Genomic DNA, 15158 nt, shown 5'->3' with positions numbered 1-15158 from the left:
GGGAGGGGAGAGTACTGGTGACAGTCAGATGACACTGAGTCCTCAGGGGACCCTGGGAGGCATGGGAGTCCTCCTCACACTTTGCTGATGAGGAGAGAGGCTTAGGGGCCTGGGCAGGACTGAGAGCACAGAGGAGGGAGTGTTGGAGCTGGGAGTGATCTAGAATCAGAGCACTCTGGAATGGGATCAGCCATAGACACCAGATGTCCAGGGTCAAGGATCAGGGGCCTGGGAGACATGGGGAAGGGAGCATGGCCTCCCTGAGCCTGTCCTTGACCCTGCAGGAGGTGACCTCTGTGTGGGCCACCCTAGAGATGGATCCCCAGGGAGCCCAGGAGAGGCAGCAGCAGCAGGTGAAGGGGCCTGAGGGGGAGGGTTCAGGTGTTAGAGGAGGGGGTCTCTCTCCTCACGGCTTGAGGTCTCCTTAAGAGAGGGGTCCCTCCTCCTCCAGCCCAGCTCCTGGAGCCCCAGAGCCTGAAATGCCTGCCCTGTAAGTGACCAGGATGAGGCCTAGAAGGGCTGTGCCCAGGATGGATTAGGGAGGGGAGGGGCAGGGAGCACATACTCTGGGATTTGCCAAAAGCCGCCCCTGGGAGGTGACTGGGGAAGTTGAGTGGTCCTGGAGGGGGCAACTGGGGGCAGGCCGCTGAGGGTCCTAGGCTGCTCTCTCTGGGAGTCTGTAGTGGGCAGGAGGATGGTGTGAAGTGATTTGGGGGAGGGTCCATGGGTCACCTGAGAGGTGGGACTCATCTCACCACTCCCACCCTGAATTCACAGGGTGTCGTCCCCTTCCTGGGCATGTTCCTCTATCACCTGAAGCTGCTGAACATTGGGATGGAGGATGATCTGGAAGTGAGTGAGCCTGGAGGTGGGACCAAGGAGCAGGATCCTGAGGTTTGGGAGGCGAGAGCCCTGCACTGGGCCCTGAGCTCTCAGTACCTGGCAAACCTCCTCTCATGAGAGCCCCATGGCCACCCCTGGGAGCTGGGGAGTCAGGCCCATCTTAGCAATGCATGAATAGACGTTCCGCATAAGCCCCCCACCAGGCTCCCTGGGCTAGTGAAGCTCAGAGCTGCCTGCCTGCAGAGCTGCAGGAGGCTGTGTCTGAGCTGCACTCAGCCTCCCACTCAGGCCCTGCCCCTGGGGTAGTGCCATCAGCCCCTGCAAGTGAGGAAGCACTTCTGTGGTCCAACTGTCCCTTCCTCCCTGAGGCCTCAGTCTCCCCATCTGTCATCAGACATGGTGTGCTACATAAGATCTCTGGCCTCAGCTCCCCTGTCCCTCCTGCTCTGGGGGCCAGAGCCTGGCCCAGTGTCAAGTTCTCTTTGTGGAAGCTCTGCCCTCTGCTGGGCTCTGATATTCTTGCAGCCTGAGAAGGGGTGGGATGGGGGTTGGTTATGGGCTTAGGGGGCTGTTTCTGATGGACATTACCTGTCTCCCTTCAAGGGAAATCGGGTCAACTTCCAGAAATGGTATGAGGTGAGCAGCTGTGGGAGGGTGGGGAAGTGGAAATCACAGACCTCCCCTGGCAAGACTTTCTCTGGCCTCATCCCTTGGGTCTTACGTTCATTGGGAGAGTCAGATCCACAAAGCTGGGAATCCCATCACGTTGGCGTGTGTGTGAGGGGCTGACATCAAAGACACCTTCCTGGATAAGGAACAAATTCCAGCCAACTGTGAGGACAGGCAAGTCCTGAATGGAGTGGGAAGGAAGGAGGGTTCCCGAGTGAGCACAGACCCCAGACCAGATCCTCACTCCGCACAAGTCCCTGGCAGGGTTCCCCACCCAAGCTCTATCTGCATCCTGTCCTTCCTCCCAGAAATTAAAAGTCATCAGGAGGATCCAGCTGCTCCAGCAGGCTGCAAATGCGTATGACCTGGAGCCCAAAGAGCGATTTGGGGCCTGGTTCCAGGTCATGGAGCCCATCAGTGTCCATGAGAGGTGAGGGGGACAGGAGTTGGGTGAGGGCAGGGCAGACTCTGTCTGATGGCCAGCTCCAGAGCCTGTGGCCTGGCTCGCTAATCAGCCACAGAACTCGTAGCGGGGTGGCCCATGGGGCACTGGGATTCAGCTGCTGGCAGGCTCTGGGAGGGGCACCTGAGGTGTGGCTCCTGGTACCTCACAGGTCCACTCTATCCTGTAGCTACTGGGTCTCCTGCTAGCTGGAGTCCGCACAACAGAAGGCGAGCAAAATGCGGCTCTTCAAGAGAAAGAGGAACCAGACATCCTCCAGTTTAGGGCCGAGTGAGTGTTGGGACCAGCAGCAACTGCATCCAGGGGCTCAGTACAGCTTAGGCCTAAGCATGGGCCTGGATCCCAGCTCCACTGCTGACCAGGTCTGGGACAGGCTGCTCCCCTCTCGTCTCTGGGATTCAGTTGCCTCCTCTGAAATGGGTGATGCTAAATGATGCCTCCTGCATCAGCGACAAATGAGGTGCTGTTGATGGACTGAGCACTCTGCACAGGGTTTGGATAAAAGTGCAGGGGTGCAGGGAGGTGTGCCATGAATCTCAGGGAGGGACCCCAAAATAGTCTGTTTCTTCTCTTCAGCCACCACGCCCTTGACGATGAGCCGTCACACTCTGGAGACCACAAGTGCAGCTCCTCCTGACCAGCAGGGACACTGGCGCCCTCGGGGTGCACCGGGCCAGCTCTTCTCACCCTGAGTGGAGGAGCACATCCTAAGACTTTCCCTGGTTTTCCCTAAAGCCCCAGAGGGAGGGAACCACCACCTCCAACTCCCTGACATCAGCACCCCAGCGACTGTTAACCCATTGGGGAGGAGTGATATTATTTCTTTACTAGTAAATGGTAGATTTGACTCTTACGATATATCCTGTTTCTGTCACAGCCTGGGTGTTGTGGTGTGGTTCTTTCACTTCTTATGCTCATGTAAATGAGACACAGAATCTCAATTTCCTCCTTGAATTAAGAACTTGTGTATGCTCACAGCTTATTGTATGTGGGAGAAGGGAGGAGGGCCAGCCTCCACCCTGGCTACTGAATGAAACCCTCAAGTCTTCCTTCCTCAGAGGAGAGGTGCATTTCTGTGTGGTTCACCTGGGCCAGGAGCAGAGACAGCCCCTCAGATCTCCCTGGAGGTAGAGGTTGGAGGGACTTTCCCAGGCAGAGCAATAACCACTGAAATGTGGGTGTCTTTCAAATAGCACCTACCAGGACCATGTCCTTCCCCAGGACAGTGGCTGTCTTTCTACAGCTTTCCAGGAAGAAGGAAAGATTTTGCTTCTCTTGTTGAGGTTTCTTTGATCAGATATTGGAACTTGCCATTTTCTAACCAGTCTCTGGATTTGCATCAACACTAAATGAGAAATAAATGAAAAAAGATAAATGTTTGCATGTGTAACGGACAAGGACAGAGGAAGACCATGTGCAGATGGACTAAGGGCCCACAGGACATCCCCATCAGGTCGCCTCTAGGGCTCCCTGTTCACCCTTTGCCTAGATTGGAATCCTCCTGTGATCCTGGCCCATGTACTTGGAAGTCCTTTTCCCGCTTGTTTTATATCCAGAGGGAAAGATTCATGATGCAGCTTTTAAACCTACAACAGGACTTTGTTCCATAAACCTCACTGCTCCCTGTGAACTAGGACTTCCAGCATCCCTGCACAGCTTTGTATGATTCTATTTGGGCAAAACTTCCCAAGAAGGCCCTTAGCCTTTCTGTTAGGCACACCGTAGCCATTCCTCCCCAGCTGGGCCTGATGGATCAGGGGTAAGCTCTGGTTTGCCAGGACAAGAGACCTTAATCTTATCCACTGAATGACCCACACCGTCCCTTGCTGCCCTGGGTGACATCTGGGCGCATGTGGTTCTGAGGTCCCTGGTCTCAGACAATCACTAGTTTACACACTCAGTCGTCTTGTTACTGACTTGTCCCAAAGGGGCAGGTGGGCCTGAGGGAATAGAGCACATAGCCCCTGGGACAGCTGTATTCTTTTCCCCAGTCTGTGCTGTGGTTATATGGATTTGTGTTACAGGGATGTGAAACTTTCCTGTTGGGAGTTTTGAAAGATGAGGCAGGAGAGGGGCAGGTATAGAAGTGGGTCCAGCAGGGGAATGCCACCAATCTTAGACACCACAGACACAACCATACCAATTAAAATGGTGAAATGCTCCCCAGGTGGGTGGTTAAAAGACACTGCTCAGAGCTCATGCCAAGAACCCACCCCACGACCTGGAGCTAAAGGGTGAGCACCCAGCATTTTGAACATCATGCCCTGGAAACACCCTGTAAGACAAGGGCCATTGCCTTGAATATCTTGGTACCTCTTCCCCCTCCTTTCTGAAGGCTGCAAGTGTCATCCAGGGAGGCCTTTTCAGTTCAGCCAGAAGCAGAGTAGAAATCTTAGTTCCCACAGCCCAGGCCCTTCCTTTCAAGGCACTGCCATCCAGGAAAGAAAGAATTAACACATCCGTGTAGACAACACAAACACACACACTCATATCCCACCCAAATCCCAAGATGCATGAACTACTAAGAGATTAAAAGTGACTTCAGAAACAGATCAACCAATTGCAAAAGAAGGGTTTCATTAAGATCGTGACTCAAATAAAATGTAAAACCAGGAAATAACCTTGACAAAACTGGGAGACTTTGGAAACTGACTAAATAGTTGATTATCCGAATGACATTTTTATTTTAGTGTGTGATAACGTTATTGTGTTTGTGTTCCAAAAATCCCTCATCTGTACGAGAAACTGAAATATTTACAACTGAAATGATGTGCTCTCAGCCATCTCCTCTGGTTAATTCTTAGGGTCTTGGTGTGAGGATAAACAAAGTCAGATGGTATACGAGTTGACAATGTTTGAAGCAAGTAACAGGTTCACAGAGATTGATATTTCTCTACTCTGAGTTTTAGAGATTTTTGAAAACCTTCAGAACACACTTTTGATAAAAACAGTATACTTGGTGTTCACATTACAATGTTACAAATTAAAACATCACAAATATAAAGGAATGCTTCTCCTTCCTGACCTAAGGAAGCTCTCTCTCAGTCTGGCTTCTGTGAATGACCTGATGATGCCACCAATTATTCACTTATCACATGTTTGTTGAGTAATTCCTATGTGCTCTGTGCTGTGTGCAAGGCGAACACATTTCCATGACTCTGGATCTAGTGTGGGAAGGAAGGCAATGAGCCTGTTGCCAAGGTTCTCTAAGTGGAAAATAATGCCCCCAGGGGAGTATGCTCATTCTTGAGATTCCAAAATCAAAGCTACACAAGTTTGCCAAGTAACAGATAAGAGATACTTAATTCATGATATAGAAATCACCTATGTCTGAATTACCATGGGACCATGAAGAGAAAGACTGATGGATTTTACTTTATAATTAGATGCAAAATAATCGTACTGGCCCCTGGCCAAGTGGTTAAGTTTGGCATGTTCTGCTTTGGTGGCCCACGTTCAGTTACTAGGCACGGACCTACAACACTCATTAGCAGCCATGCCGTGATGGTGACCCACACAAAAAGTAGAGGAAGATTGGCAACAAATGTTAGCTCAGGGTAAATCTTTCTCCGCAAAAAAACAAAAAAAAATTAGATACAAAATCATAATAAAAATTTATGGAATCGGATTTAATATACATTCAAAGACAAATCTCATTCTAGTAGATATCATCACTTCATTGAGTGTAAGTTCTAGAAAAAACAAATATAAGTTCAAAACACTAATTCCTCAGCTTCAATTATCCTATCAATTTTAATATAAAAAGGAGAAAACTCATGGTAAAGAAAAATTGAGGTTTACCATGAAAGGTCAAGATCATGATGGACGTTACAAAGAGATGCTGTGAGAGTCAAGCCTGTCTAATGGGGAATTTCTCAACGGCACCACTCACCTTTTCTTCAGCACCAATGTTGCTTTCCTCATTGTTTTCAGGATGCCTTTCTTGGCTCCTTGCTCTCTCTGCCTCCACGGCAATATCGTCTGTCATCGAAACCACAGTCAGTCTCTCCCACGCTTTTCCTCACGTTCTGTGTCTGTCTCCTGATATCTCTAGAAGATGCCTGTTGCCTGCAGAGGGTCTGTGAGCGACCCAGACCCATTCTTGGACTCATGTCTGCCCAATATGTACAGCGAGCCAGTGTGGGATCAGGGCTGGTGTGCAGATCCCTCGACCCCTGCATGGTCCAGGGATTCACATGGACCAGACTGTGTGACTGTTTTGAAGGTATTTGTGACTCCCAAGAACTTAAGAGTTCTCCCTCACTGCTGCAGGCCTGGAGTCCCTGCAGTCTGCTGTATCCACAGACTTGCCGCGGCTTCTCCATGGTCTGCTCCCACTGACTGCACCTGACCTCACCACCAGGATGGGAAGTTATTCCAGCAACTGGACTCTGGAATATGCAGCTGCTTAGGCTTCAGGGTGCATAGATCATCAGTTTTCTGATTGGGTTTAGTTTCATGGTCTTACTGTTTCCACTATGAAGTCGGGGAATATTTTTGGAGCTTTCTCTTTCAAAACAAAATTAAATGTGAAATTTCAACAAAATGGAGGATGAAGACTACCATCCATGGAGAACGTTCTCAGCTCACGTGGATATTCCACCCTCCTCCTCTCCCTGGAAACATGTGTCTCAAATCACACTGTGCATCACAATCATTGGAGAGTTTTTAAAACTCAGACTGCTGGATCTGAAACCAAGTAGGTCTGGGGAAGGAATAGAGAATTTTCATGTCTAAGATGTGATGATCAGCTGCTGGTACACGGACCACACATGGAGAACAGGATTCAGTGACATCATCAAGCTGATGTGAGACAAGGACAGAAAGCTCAAGGTCATTATCCAGTGTCAAATCCAGACCAACTTCCCTCCGTCATCTTGCTTCAGGACGTTCCTCTCTTCCTCTCTCTGTCATGGTCAAATACACACATGCTGGTGTCCCACAGCACACTGTTATTGGGACACAGAGTTCCAAGGACTCCAGAGCTCCTTTCACTGCCTCATCTCTAATGAAATTATTCACTACTCCATCCTTAGTCATTCACTTCCACACCCTGATCCTATCTTCACCCAAAATTCTCCTGCTCACCAGTCAGTAATTCAGAAACACCATATTCCCAACACAAATTTCCACATTTCCAGTTTGTACACAAAGAAATCCATTCTAAATAACCGTTCTTCAATAAACTAGATTACTCCCGTAGGAATATCTTCACAAGCCTCTTACTTTTCTTCTCCTAATCTTTTCTAGTAATCTCAGATTCACAGTCCATCATTTCAATCATCCACTGACCATAGTCCCAGATACTTTTTTGCCATCATATCCACCCGCACACTTCAGATGATTTCAAATACCTGCCATGTCATGTTGACACTTGCACTGAACAGAGAATGCACCAGGAGCCTGTGGATCCCAACAGAGTATCAACAGCAACCAATGGACCTATATGCATTTCTCTAATGCTTCCTGAATGCTCTGCTCATTTTTTCCATTTCTTGAGTTCCATAAATTTCTATATTCCGACCTCCTCCATATTTCACAGATAAATTGTTAACCACCAGACAGGAACTATTTCACTCTCTAGTCATCAGATCTACAAATATTCCTCATAAGGAATTCATTTATCACAACTTTTCTGTTATTATATCCAAAGAAATTGATTTTTTGGCTGAAACCACTCTGATTTTTATCTTATCCTTCCATTTCAATGACATCATGCCCTCAATATTTGTTGTGCTTTCCATAACTTCCCTACTGGAATCATCCCTCAGGTTTCAAATATGCACAAATCTCTACCGTCTACAAACTAATCTCTCAGCCAGCGGTCCTAATAGTCCTCACCCTCCACGCCCCTCCTCTCCTCCTCCTGCCAGGGATCCATTGTGAAAAGTTCACATACATCCCAATGCCTCTGTTTCCACAGTGCCCACCCAACCCTATCCCCATTCTGTGGATACTTCTCTTGCTAACCTCACAAGCCGTGTCTCTTACTAATCCACTGGGGACTTTTCATGATTTTTCTGACATGCTCTGCAGTAGCACATGACATTGCGGACTCCAATGTCCTTTTAAAAGACCATTTGTCCTTGGGATCCACCACCCTCACTGTCTTGCTCATGTCTGTCTAAATGTCCTGAGCAACTTCCAGGCTTCTCTTTATTACCACCCCACAATGACTGATGCTTCCCAAAAGTCAGCACTGCTCTGACACCTGTTCCACAACTGCACCCTCCTTCTGGGGCAACCCCATCCATTTCCTTGGCTTCAAATACCACTAATGAGCCAAACATGTCCAAAGAATCAGCAGAGACTAACTCTGAACCCCAGACCCATTTATCCACCTTCACATTCACCACATCAGTGATAACTCACAATGACCAGGTCCCAAGTTGAACAAGTCACTTACCCAAATAATTGGCTTCTCTCTCAGTGTCCCCAAACTCACTTATTTTTGGTAATAACCTGTCTACCCCTGGATGTCACCCTGGACACCCTGCCACCCCCCATTCACATAGCAATGAACCATCCATCCACCATTCTGAATCTACCTACAGGTTATCCACTTCTGATTTATTTCTAATCACCTTTCAGACCTCATACAAAATATCACTTCCAGACAATGAACACTCCTGCTCCAATAACCTAAATTACAAAACTCCATTTTTCCTCTTCGTTGATTTTTTTTCTATTTTAGTTATATGTGCATTATTATCTATTTCTTTCAAGATTTAGTTCTTTCTCACTAAATTAGATATTCCATGAAGACAAGACTAATGTGGATTTTCCAAATTTTCCCACAATAGTGTTCACATATGGCTTTGCACACAAAAAGGGCTCACATATATTATGTGTACAATATATAATTTATATTCATATATATTTATAAAATTCAAACACTAAAACTTTGCTTCATGAAATATTTTAAATCCATCCACTTAACTATTCTTTTTTTTTTCCCCGAGGAAGATCAGCCCTGATCTAACATCCATGCTAATCCTCCTGTTTTTGCTGAGGAAGACCGGCTTTGAGCTAACATCTAATGTCAGACCTCCTCTTTTTTTTCCCCAAAGCCCCAGCAGATAGTTGTATGTCATAGTTACACATACTTCTAGTTGCTGTATGTGGGACTCGGCCTCAGCATGGCTGGAGAAGCCCACCTGGGTTTCCGTACCACAGTCGCCAGCAGCGGAGCACACACACTTAACCACTAAGCCACGGGACCGGCCACTCCACTTAACTACTCTTGTGCAAAGATACCACCTTTAGGTGCTACACTGCAATAAATTAGCAGAAGTAGCTTAAGATTCCAAATCCTTTCTCCTCGTAATCCAATCATGAGATTCTAGTCACAATGATCTGTTTAAAATGCAAAAGTGATCAGTCCATCTTAACTTTTAAATCCTCCATTTCTGTCTTCAGCACATATTTCTCCTGTTGTCTTATCATAATTATTAATATTACCCTTTTCATTCCCTGATATGTTCCAGTTTGGAGGGAAAACTATTTGGCCATTCTATTTTTAGAGCACTTACTACATGCAAAGCTCTGGTGTAAAACCTGTGATCTACAAAATAACTAAATAGACTCACTGCCCCTGTTTGGTTTAGTCTTAGTGGGAGGAAAGATATCATAAATGGCAAAGGATGTATAACATGCCATGGTGAAATCACTGCTGTGATGAACAATAAGGCAGAGAGTGAGAGTTTGAGCTTGAGCGCATTTTCAAATTACTTGTGTGTATATGTGTGTGTGTGCGTGTGTGTGTGATTGCACGTGCTCATGCCTGCTGCCTGGATGGGATGAGTTGCTTCCTCCTGGGGATTGGGGGAGCCTCCTATGCCTCGGGAAAGTTTCTCCATGTGCACTTAATATGCAGTTTGTTATCCATGTGTATTAGTCAGGATTCTCTAGAGAAATACAACCATAGAATATATATAAACATATAGAAGTCGAAATTTATTGTAAGAATTAGCTCACAAGGTTATGGAGGTTGAGAAGTCCCACAATATGCCATCTGCAAGCTGGAGAACCAGAAAAACCAGTGATATAATTCAGTCAAATTCTGAAGGCCTGAGAACCAGGACCTTTGATGTCCAAGTGCAGGAAAAGATGGACATCCCAGCTCAGGAAGAGACAATAGATTCAGTCTTTCTTTGTTTTTTGCTCTATTGAGCCCACAACAGATTTGATGATGCCCACGCACTCTAGTGAGGGTGAGTTTGTTTATGTAGACCATGGAATCAAATGATAATGTCTTCCAGAAACATTCTCACAGACACACCCAGCAATAATTCTTCACAGTCTATCTGGGCACCCCTGTGTCTAGTCAAGTTGACAGCTAAAATTAATCATCATATCATGGCTCTATCCAAACAAGATCAACAGAGATATCACAATGTGACCTATGTCATTTAAATTTTCCAGAACACATGTTAAAGTAAGTAAATACAAACAGATGAAACCGGATTTTATAACATTTTCTTTAACTCAAGAAATATAAATATTATCATTTCAAAATGCAGTCCACATCAGTACAAAGAAGAAGAAACCCAGGTTTTCCGCCTCCTCTGTCTTGCTGGTGAATTTTAATGAATAGTGGCTCCTCATATATCTTAATATGATCCAATATATAATATTCTCCCATCTATTTGAGCTTTATTGAATTAAAAGGAAATCATTTTCTCATTGTCAAACTGCTCTGCTATCTCTTTTTTAATAAATTAAAGCGATATATTGTGTTTATGTTAGAACTGAAATTAAGAATTTAAGTAATTAAGAAGGACTTGATTCCAGCAAAAGGCTGGTTTACTAAAATGGAAGACAGTCCACGAGCAAATCTCCCAAGAAAACCATAGGGCCAATGGCATTGGAAATTTCAGGGTAGAATTAAAAGACACATGGGGTGTGATTAAATGGAGAGTAGAGAGAATGTGGGGAGGAATTGATATCAGAAGTGAAAATACACAAGCATGTTCCAAGTTGATGAAAGACAGCAATCCACAGATTCAATTAATTCAACATTTCCCAAGCAGAGTGACTACACAGGAAATATTAATGAACTAAACTATGGTCTAAAAACCAAAGTTAATGTAAAGTATTTTAGGGACAAGAGAGGCCAAATAAGCAAGAAAAAGGCCAATTGGTGATTTCTAACCATAAAGAAAATAAGATAGACATCCACAGAGCAGCATTTTTAAAATGCTAAAAGAAATCTCATGTCAAACCAGAATTCTACACCCAGCAACAATAGTGTCCCAAATAAAGATGCCCCAGAAAATCTTAAAGTGAAACTTTTCATTGTTAGCAGCCTTGAATTAGACAAAATACTGCAGTGAGTTATCACCTCCAATGGAAAATTAACCCAGCTTGAAAACCAGGAAAACAGGAAGGACTGAAGAGGAAAGGAAAGGATAATTTATAAATAAATATAAATGAATTTTATTTCGGGAAGTAATTCTAGAAATCTCTCATGGAGATTAAAATATATGTAAAATGAAATGCATAAAAACAGTAATACAAATGACAAGAAGGTTAAAAATAGAATTGAAAGTGTTGAACGTATTAGCATTTCGGGGAGATGGTAAAAGTAATTATTCACATTAGACTGTATTAAGGATTCAGAATTTAACCATTAGTGCAATTAAAGATTTCTATATGATTCCAAGTAATAAGTTTATAGAGGAAATAACAGAATAACAAAAGAGTTAAATCAACATCAGTGAAGTAAAGAAAGTAAAGGAACATTAATTATTCAGGTCAAAGGGAAGGGAAAGAGTAAGACGGTTGAAATAATTACAAGTTTACTGGTAATTACATGAGATGTAAATGCACAAAATACTAATTTCTTGTTAATGGCTGTGTGATATATTCTAGAGAATTGCTAATAAATATTTTGGACATTCTTTCATTGATAAACGTTTACACAGTCTCTATTTTTTCCTATTAAAACATAAGTGGTATGGACATTTTTGTACATATAAACTTCCATTCCTATTTTTAGAGAAAATATTATTAGTGGAAGGAAAAGGAAACATTAAAATGTTGATAGAAACTGCAAATACCACCTGCCCACACAATTGTATTAAATGTTTTCATATCAACAGTATCTGACAGTGTCAATAACCCAACATTATTTTTTTAGGTATAAATCTTTAGGAATCTCTCAAATCCCATTGATAAGAGACAGGATGTCTCCCCTGGATTATCCACAGATTGGATTATCCACTCCTTTCCTCAATAAAAGGGGAATCAGAGGCAGAAGTCCTTGCATTTTCCAGCATTCCACGGGCTGTCTGCATATCAGGAGTGGTGTGAGCAGGAGAACTCTGAAGCCATGGAGAAACCTGCATCAACCTGTTTTCCAAGCCAGCCTATTCTGGTGAGTGTGGAATCCATATGGACAGCAAGAGTGTCCATTTGTACACTTTGTGCTTCTGTGAAACCTCTTTAAGTGAGCAGGCAGTAGCTCTTAAAACAAGAAGATAACTTATTGAAAGTTGTTTCCTAGGTGTTAATGTTTGTTAAGTAATGATCAAGGTGTTGTACTTTTCTGTATAGGGAGCTTCCTTGGGATAATAGGCCAGACATTTGGTTTGTTTTGTTTTTAACCAAAAACATCACTGCGAAGTGGAAGTAGTATTCATCTCTGCACTGTTGACATTGTTCTCGTCTCTGGAAAATCTTTTACCCACAATGTGATTGGCCTTTTTAAAAAAAATTCAGTTTTGTGCTCAAATATCACCTCATCCGTTAGTCCTTCCTTAATCTCTGCATCATCTAATTGTAGGTGGGCCGGCTCCCCTGGCGTAGCAGTTAAGTGTTCACACTCTGCTGCTGGAGGCCCAGGTTCAGGTCCTGGGAAAGCACCAACGCACCACTTGTCAGGCCATGCTGTATCGGCGTCTCATATGAAGTTGAGGAAGATGGGCACAGATGATAACACAGGGCAAGTCTTCCTCAGCAAAAAAAAGAGGAGGATTGGCATGGATGTTAGCTCAGGGCTGATCTTCCTCACAAAATGAATAAATAAATGAAATAATTGTAGGTAATTTCTTTCCCTTTATCCTTCCTTACTGTTCTTCCTCCATCCCTCCCTCTGTTTCTGTATCTCTGCGTAGCCCTTACTCTTTATTACAGGATCTAATTATACCTAACACTATATTAGACATTCATCCATCTCTTTATTAACTCATTCCTCTCACCAAGATTAAAATCAACAGGGGAAGTGAATTTTTAAGTTAAATTCTGGATCATGGATTTTAGTACATAACTTGGCTTATAATAGGTGCTCTATAAATGGGAGGATCAAATAATTTTCCCTCCAAACTGGGACATGTTGGAGAGTGAAAGAGATGGTATAAATGATTATTGCAGGACAACAGGGATGAAGTCAGATGTATGACTTCACCTTTAAAAAGAATCTGAAAACAGAAATGAGAGATTGTAAAGGAAAGGTGCACTTATTAGGTTTACATTTTAAATAGATTATTGTGGCTAGAGTCTTAAAATGAATTACAGACAGAAAGGATTTGCAATCTTAGTGATAATTTATTGCCGTCTACCACCAAAGAGATTCTATCCTTGTATAACTGTAGTTGAGTGAATTTGTTTGAAAGATTTAGAAAGTACTTTTTGGAGTTTGAATAATTTCTTTCAATAAATATGTTGTGCACCTTCTAAGGGCAAAGCAGTGAGTGAATACGGCAGTGTAAAACATTACAGTCCACATCAGTCTTCACTTCTTGGAGTATCCAATTTAGTGAGAAAAACACTATGAGAGAAATAGATGATAATACACATACAATTAAAAACTTTAAAAATTAACAGAGAAAATGACATTAATTTTGATGGCGGGATAAGGAAAGGTCACTCTGTGGAAATGGTATTTTGTAGGAAATCTGAAAGGTGCTCAAGAATTATTCAAAAGTGGAGAATCTTTAGGTGGATTCAGGAGGGTAGATGGATGGTTCACTGATATGTGAGTGGGGGTGGCAGGGTGTCCAGAATGACACTCAGGTGTAGACAGGATATCAGTACAAACAAGTGAGATTAGGGGACCCTGAGATATGGGTGATTATTTGGAGAACCGATTGGTTCAACTTGGGACCCGCTAACTGTGAGCTGAGTCATCAAGTTAGCACTGATGTGGTGAGTGGGCAGAAGGGTATTTGGATCTCAGGGTTGAAGCCAGGTCTATGCTGATTCTATGAGCATTTCGAGTTCATTAATGGTATTTGAAGCCAGGGAAATGGATGGGATAGCCTAGAAGAGGGTGTGGATGTGGAACCAATGTGAGAGCAAGATTGACTTCTAAGAAGCGTCTATTGTGTTAAGTCAGATGGTGGAGCCCAAATTAACAGGGAGGAGTAGGAGGAAAGAAGAAGAGTCAGGAGAGGAAAAATGGTTTTTTACAGTAGCTAGAACTATGTGATGGGAATATGGCATGTGTGAGTTATTTATTTATGAACAGGAGAATATTTGAGTGAAGATGGCACTTGGGTGTGCAAGTGAAATGAGCATCAAATTGCTGAGAGGAACGTGATTTCATTAGAGATGAGGCACTAAATTGCTATGCTCTGGGCACACAACCATCTAGTCTTCATAGTCCTTTCTGTCCTTGACTCAAATCAGCTTGATGTCCCAGAACCTAGTTCTCAATGTGTGGTGCCTGTGCCAGCAGCATCAGCAGCATCTGGGAACACTTAGAAGTGCAAATTCTTGGCCCTCCCCAGGCCTACTTGGGTTGATGTCCAGCAATTGGTGTTTTAACAACCCTCCAAATGATTGTGAAGCACAGGGCAGTTTGAGAGATACTTCTCCAGGATACAGGAGGGTGGAAGATCCAAATGAGGTGAGAAAATTCTCCATGGCTGGCAGTCTGCATTCCACATTTTATTCAAATTTCACATATCATTTTGTTTTCAAAGGGAAAGCTCAAAAGAAATATGATGCCCCAGACGTCAGAGAAGAAAAGACATGTCCATTTAGCCAAGACCAAGCAGAGACATCGTGAAAGATCTGCACTTCCTATAAGTGCATTTTAGGAGGTCAGTTTCCTGGCTGCATTTTCAATAGGACAGTTACAAGGATAACTTCCCACCCTGGCAATGAAGTCAGGTACAGTCAACGGGAGGAGAACTTGCAGAAGCCCCAGCAAGTCTGTGCACACAGAAGACTGCAGGGA

The 15158-nt window shown here is 44.0% G+C and overlaps 1 protein-coding gene across 2 annotated transcripts in view; it reads left to right on the top strand.

Annotated features, from left to right (window-relative positions):
• The window catches only part of LOC131402552 (ral guanine nucleotide dissociation stimulator-like), a 220116-nt gene that overhangs the window by 1419 nt on the left and 203539 nt on the right, over positions 1-15158 (top strand). Inside the window, exons 2-5 of one of the 2 annotated variants that reach the window (XM_058537238.1) lie at positions 285-353; positions 778-852; positions 1821-1942; positions 2145-2239. In XM_058537238.1, coding sequence (XP_058393221.1) covers positions 285-353; positions 778-852; positions 1821-1942; positions 2145-2163 — 285 coding nt within the window. In that variant the 3' untranslated portion in view covers positions 2164-2239. Of the gene's footprint in view, positions 1-284; positions 354-777; positions 853-1820; positions 1943-2144; positions 2240-15158 lie in introns of those variants that run through there. The other variant, XM_058537237.1, reaches the window with a different exon arrangement.

The sequence above is a fragment of the Diceros bicornis genome, unplaced genomic scaffold (genome assembly GCF_020826845.1).
Source record: "Diceros bicornis minor isolate mBicDic1 unplaced genomic scaffold, mDicBic1.mat.cur scaffold_147_ctg1, whole genome shotgun sequence".
In the NCBI taxonomy this organism is placed as follows: Eukaryota; Metazoa; Chordata; class Mammalia; order Perissodactyla; family Rhinocerotidae; genus Diceros; species Diceros bicornis.
Note: the sequence above shows the minus strand (reverse complement) of the source record. Positions and strands in the feature narration are given on the sequence as shown.